At 45.1% G+C, this 5,872-nt stretch overlaps 1 protein-coding gene across 2 annotated transcripts in view; it reads left to right on the top strand.

Annotated features, from left to right (window-relative positions):
• LAMC2 (laminin subunit gamma 2) overlaps positions 1-5,872 on the top strand; it is a 33,272-nt gene that overhangs the window by 173 nt on the left and 27,227 nt on the right. The window contains exons 2-3 of one of the 2 annotated variants that reach the window (XM_025206184.1): positions 884-895; positions 4,873-4,885. In XM_025206184.1, coding sequence (XP_025061969.1) covers positions 884-895; positions 4,873-4,885 — 25 coding nt within the window. Of the gene's footprint in view, positions 1-6; positions 12-883; positions 896-4,872; positions 4,886-5,872 lie in introns of those variants that run through there. The other variant, XM_025206183.1, reaches the window with a different exon arrangement.

Here is a 5,872-nt window from a genome sequence, read left to right as displayed (position 1 = left end):
GGAAAGAGGAGGTGAGGCTTAGAAGACTGTAAACCTTCCTGCTTTTACTTTTAGAAACTGATCCCTCTCACAACTTTCCTTTCAGCTGCGCACTGATATAAGAGACTCCAAAAGACCCTTGCCACTCTGGAGCCCTTTGGGTCAAACCTCTCTAAACCTCTAACTCTGGCTCCCTTCCTCCTGTGTTTTGGATTGGTAGTGAACATTAGATGCTATTCTATGGATGCCTTTGGAACTAATCACTTTGTTAGTACTGTATTGGCTCTTCAGCACCTTTTGTAACTCAGATTTTTTTGGGATTCCCCTTTAAATAATAATATGCTGCTGCGTCGCTGCTGGATTGCTTTTTTAAAGTATCACTATGTGGGTGGGATTTGGGTGTGAGCATGGTAATTGCATTATATGATATTGTGCTTATTTATATACTACAGCTAATCCAAGCGGTAGCAGAACTAGTGCAATAATTGGACCAGCATCTATTATTGCCCTGACACGCGTGGAATTCGGATCTTTTGAGAAGTTTGCCTTCTGAGGTGTTTTGCCTCAGATCCTGCCTGCTTACACTTTGTGGTCTTTGGAAAACCCTTGCAAATAAGTTTTTGTGGGGGCCCCTGTAGCACTGTGGGGGGTGGGGGTACAATTCTCTTTTGTGAAACGGCACAATAGCATTTTTATATGCTGGCGAGATACTATATATGTGTTTAAGTGTGGAGGCTGACTGCTACCGTAACTGTGCAACTGCTTGTATGTGTGGCTTTGCACTGGTGTGACCTTTGCATGTATGGTATCTCCTTGCTATATAAGAATCATACCTACAAACATGAGTGTATATTTGATGCGAATATGATCTTCATATAGACTGCATAAGCAGCTATGACTTTAGGCTACAAAGACTGTTCCCAGTTGTGGCAGATGACAGAACCAAGGAGAAATGGTCTCAAGTTGCAGCAAGAGAAGTTTAGGTTAGATATCAGGAAAAACTTTCTCACTAGGAGGGTAGTAAAGCACTGGAATAGGATACCCAGAGAGGTGGTGGAATCTCCAGCCTTAGAGGTTTTTAATACCTGGCTAGACAAAGCCTTGGCTGGGATGATCTAGCTGGAGATGGTCCTGCTTTGAGCAGGGTGTTGGACTACTTGACCTCTAATTTTCTATGATTTTACCATATGTTGTATGCAATGGCATGACATTTTGTCACTGGCTGTATTTGAGTGTCATGCATTGCTTTAGATCAGTGTTTCTCAACCTGTGGGTTGCTACCCAAAAGTGGTTTGCAAGAATATTTCAAAGGGTCGTGAGCAAGTGTCAGAAGAATGCATGGAAGGTTTCTCCTTACAGGCTGGCAGTGTTCCAGCCTGCAAGGGGCTGCTTGGGCCATGGCCAGCACGCAGCCAAGTAGGGGCATGGGAGTAGCCAGATGAAGGTAAGTGTATGGGGAGCAGAGCTTGGAGGGCCAGGGCTTGGAGTTGTGGGGAGAGCAGGTGCCTGCTGCCACTGGGGGAAGATGGCCAGGTGCTGAGGCTGCAACAGGGCAGGGGGGATGGGTCAGGCACTGGCAGGGCCAGGGGGGTGCATGTTGGGATAAGCCATCAATCTTTGCAAATGAGTCCTGGTACGAAAAAAGCTGAGAACCACTGCTTTTGATGATGTCATGCCACCATATTTATTCATAAATATTTGCTTAATGCTGTCAATTTGATTACCTTGATATAATGCTCAGTATAGTTCATATTTGCCCAAGTGTGTTGGAGCTCAATATTATGTATACATTTTCGAGGGAGATATGTTGACTAGAGGTTGTTCTTTAAATTATACCTTGGAGCTGTATTTTAAATTGTGTTTTAACGTTTTATCACTTAAAGAGGATAAAATAAGAAATATTGAAAACAAATAAGCTGGTTTTGAAAACAGATCAGAGTAAGATGCAACATAAATCAGATGATTACAGCAAATGTAACTATGTAATTAAGTATCTTAACCAGCATAGTTCCTATCCCCCTTCCTGGCAGAAGAAGATGGTGTTTAGAGGGCTGCTCACCAACCCTGGAACCTATAACTGAGCTCAGCGTAAAGCAGTAGTCACTAGCAAATTATATTTAATTGCCCACATTGCACACAATTTAATTACAGTAAACTTTCTGAATCTGTTAGTTGGAGCTAGCACAACATTATTATTTTGTGTCTGCTCTAGCACTCTAAAAAAAAAACAAAAAAAACAGCTATGTACTTAACACATCTAACCTTCTTTATTTACAATTGAACTATTTAAATTATATTAGATAAATCTTATTTAGTAACAGAATTCAGATGCTTAAATTACAAACTGTTCAGCAAACCCTATTCAATTAAATGTGCATGTTGCTGCCTTAGTCAGTGTGCAACATTAGATCTATCCTAGTGTTTCAGTGTATCATCCAAGGATCACGTGTACCATTGTCAGCCAGCACTCTTCGTGCTGGCATGTAAGGCTATGCCCTCACATGGTACACGTTTTTCCATGTGCTGTTATATAGGATGCTGTCAGGCAAGCCAGCTGCGATATGCATGATTGTCTTGCATGTGACTCAGTTTCTAGGCAGTGATGTTTGCAGGGACCCCTGAAAGGAGTTGGTGTCAGAGTGGGAGGTCCAGCCTATGTTGGTTCTCTTGGATGTTTCTAATGGTGGCAGTCATCGTTGGATTTTGTGAGCCTCTGAAGTTGAAAGCTGACATACGGACGGACCCCTTCAGATGGGGAAGTGAATGGATAAGTGACTGGAGACATTCGTCATCAGGAGGCTGAGGGGAAGGTTTGGCACAGAGAAGGGAGATGGAGTGCTTTTTACCAGTGCATGTGCATGGTTCCAAGGGACAGTGTCTGTGGCTTGGGGAATGGGTTAAATCAGGCAGCTGAGGTGTGAGCCTCTGAGCTTCTGTGTTGAAATGGGTGGAGGTCACAGCTGCCCCGTTGTCTGACATAAGCAGGGCCCCCAGCAGAAACACCTGCCATGTTTTCCTAGCCCTACTTTTCTATAGTTGTCCAACTCCACCAGAATAACATGCATAGGAAAAACAGAGTCAGGTCAACAGCAGCAACAAACTCCACTCCTCTGCTCTTTCTGTGAATCTCTGAAGTTAAATGCCTTCCATGATGATTCAGAGTACAGATATTTCAAACATACTGTTCCGAGCCTAGGGGAGTTGCAGGTGAAGCCTGGAAGAAATACTTAACTGGTTTCCATGGATAGAGACAGATTTGTGAAACTGGGAATGAGGTGTGCTCTGTGCACAGAAACAGGTCAGACAAGGTTTTTTGGGTACATTCGATACCTTTTATTAAACCAACTAAAATACTTGGAAAACTTCTTTTGCAAGCTTTTGGGTGTCAGGCATTCTGTTCCTGCCTGCCTAATCAACGAGGGAACAATAATGACAAGACCTGGGGGGTGGGGAGTGAGGCGGTTTCACAATTCTGGCCCCAACCTGGACTTTCTAGAGCAAGGAACCCCTAAACTCCATGGAAATTCAGCATCCCAGGATTTGACAGCATTTCGGTGATATGTGCTTGTGTTAAGAGCTCCTCAGCCTTTTTGATGGCAGTTCCATTGCCTCAGAATAGGCACAATCCAGGGAAGAATCTGTTCTGGAAGTGGCAGCCCAGTGATGAACTCCAGCTATGTTGGACTGACCAGGTGCTGGTTTATTCATTCCCTGGTAGATACAAAGCAGACAGGAGAGGAGCTTACTTGGGATTGAGTCATCTCTGAGGGACCTTTTGAGGACTGGGGAGTGGTTATGGTTGCTGTGGGAGCTTTATTGCATTTGAATGTCCTCTGGAGGGTAAAAGGGCTCTTTTCATGCTGGTGGTGTCTCTAAGGTTACTCGACACATTACTCACTAGCACTGACATGCGAGTTCAGAACCAGCTCTATTTGTCTTGTATGTATGCATCTGTTTAAGAACAGAGCAATGCCACAGGGAGCCTGGCATGCCTGTTTGCTGCCCTCCTGCCCTCCAGGTGCTGGGACCTGTGTCGGAACACCAAGCAATCGTTTCTCGCAATTTGTCATGTTGGCAGATGTCTGGAGCATGACATTTTGCTGCAGGATGTGCTCTGGAGCTTCTCCATTCTGGCATTGTATTTAGGGAATTCTGGGTGTTCCCTCTTACAGACCCTGCTGTCCACACAGCTGGAGAAGTCCTTTATCTGAAGGTGTGGGGCCTCACAGCACCAGAAAGAATAGCCTTTCTGCTTTAAATGTCCTTCCTCCCTAATTCATAAACACCCTCTCATTAATTGGCTCAAGCGGCAAGTTCTTTTTAAAGCTTTCATCTGTGCTAGAGTTCATGTGCAGGCACTCCTGGGGAAAGCTAGCAGTATAAATAAACGCAGGGGCCAATCTATGGTGCTAACCCAAGGAACCATTTGAAACTACAGTACTTCATGTTAGTAATATATTAACTTGGTCTGTTGCCCTGGGAGAGGGCTAGAGATGTAGTCCCCTGCATACTCCACAGAATGGCAAGACCTGAAAAGAAGCCTTGGCTTATCCTGATGCATGTACTGATGCCTGCAAATTAGCAGCTGAACAAAAAAAACCTCAACAGGGTGCAAAAACACACTTGCTGTGTCTGTGAGAGCTGGTAACTTTTAACCTGGCTTTATCCTTGATGTAGTGAAGGAGAGAGACTGTAGTTAGTCTGAAGTCAAGTAGAAGGCAGGGTAGATTTGCACCTAATAGATCAACCAAATTGTGTGCGTGTGTAACACACAAACTTTTATGGGTCGAAGCTCACTTCATCAGATGCTGTGAAAAGGATGCATACAAAGCTGTGGATAAGAAAGAGAGCAGTTTTAATAGAAAAGCAGAGGAAGGGGCTGAAAGGAGAAAGGGAGAGAAGGGCGGTACTGGGAGCACCTGGAGAGGTCAGACTTCCAAGAACTGAAGCATTTTGAGAACAATCTGTATTTTTTTTCTCTATCTCTTTTGCTGTCCTCCAACTTAGCCACTTTAGGTACCAGAGGCAGGCCACTCTGATCTCCACTGTCATCCCATCTAGCAGCCCAGGGTAATGGGACAGCTGTTGTAGCCCTGGAATGAATCGGTGCCTGAAGTGTTTCAGTGGCAAAGTGAAAATATTTCCATTGCTACTTTACTAGCGTCTGACATCATCCCCATCTTGTAGGCAGCCCTGGCTTGTTGCATGTGAATGTGTTTGACTGGTATGCATGTTCTTGGTGACTGGGTGAGGGTGTCTGCCCGCCTGTCAGGTGGGAGGCATGAGGTATACACAAGGCCGTCAGATGTGAGTAATGCTAGCCCGAAATCTGATCACAAGTGGAAGGGAACATTGGTTCAGTTTCCTAGTTAAAAATCCCAGCACTAAAATGCTCTGGGCAGTTAGGTCTGCATGCTGCTGGGATGCTGCAGGGGGAGGAAGGTGCTTGGGAGCTGTTCTGTTTGCATGCTGCTTGCCCATGTACATAACTGCTATTGTGGTGCACAAGGTTGGAGGGAAGGATGCTAACATTGGCTCAGCCCTTAGCAGCCCTGAGAGAGAGGGGTAGACTTCTCCTGCCCTGCCACAGTGTGTGCCCTTGTGCGTTGGGGCCCACATTAGCTCTGCAGTGCAGTGGCAAAGTGCTACAATGCGTTACTCGCTGTGTTCCTGCGCTCTCCAGATTTCTGCTCGCTCCCAGCCCCCATCAGCCTCTCTTCTGTGAGAAAGACTTTGCAGTGTTTTCAAATTCTTTCTCTAATTTTTCTTATGAGACTGTCCCTGGCTTCCCTTTCTGCCTCCCTTTTTTCCTTTTCCTTCCACATCTTTCCATCCCCTCCAGTTTTAAAGGGAGATTCATGCTGATAGATTAACTGCCTAGGAAAGACAGCTG

Source organism: Alligator sinensis, unplaced genomic scaffold (genome assembly GCF_000455745.1).
Source record: "Alligator sinensis unplaced genomic scaffold, ASM45574v1 scaffold471_2, whole genome shotgun sequence".
Classification (NCBI taxonomy): Eukaryota; Metazoa; Chordata; order Crocodylia; family Alligatoridae; genus Alligator; species Alligator sinensis.
Note: the sequence above shows the minus strand (reverse complement) of the source record. Positions and strands in the feature narration are given on the sequence as shown.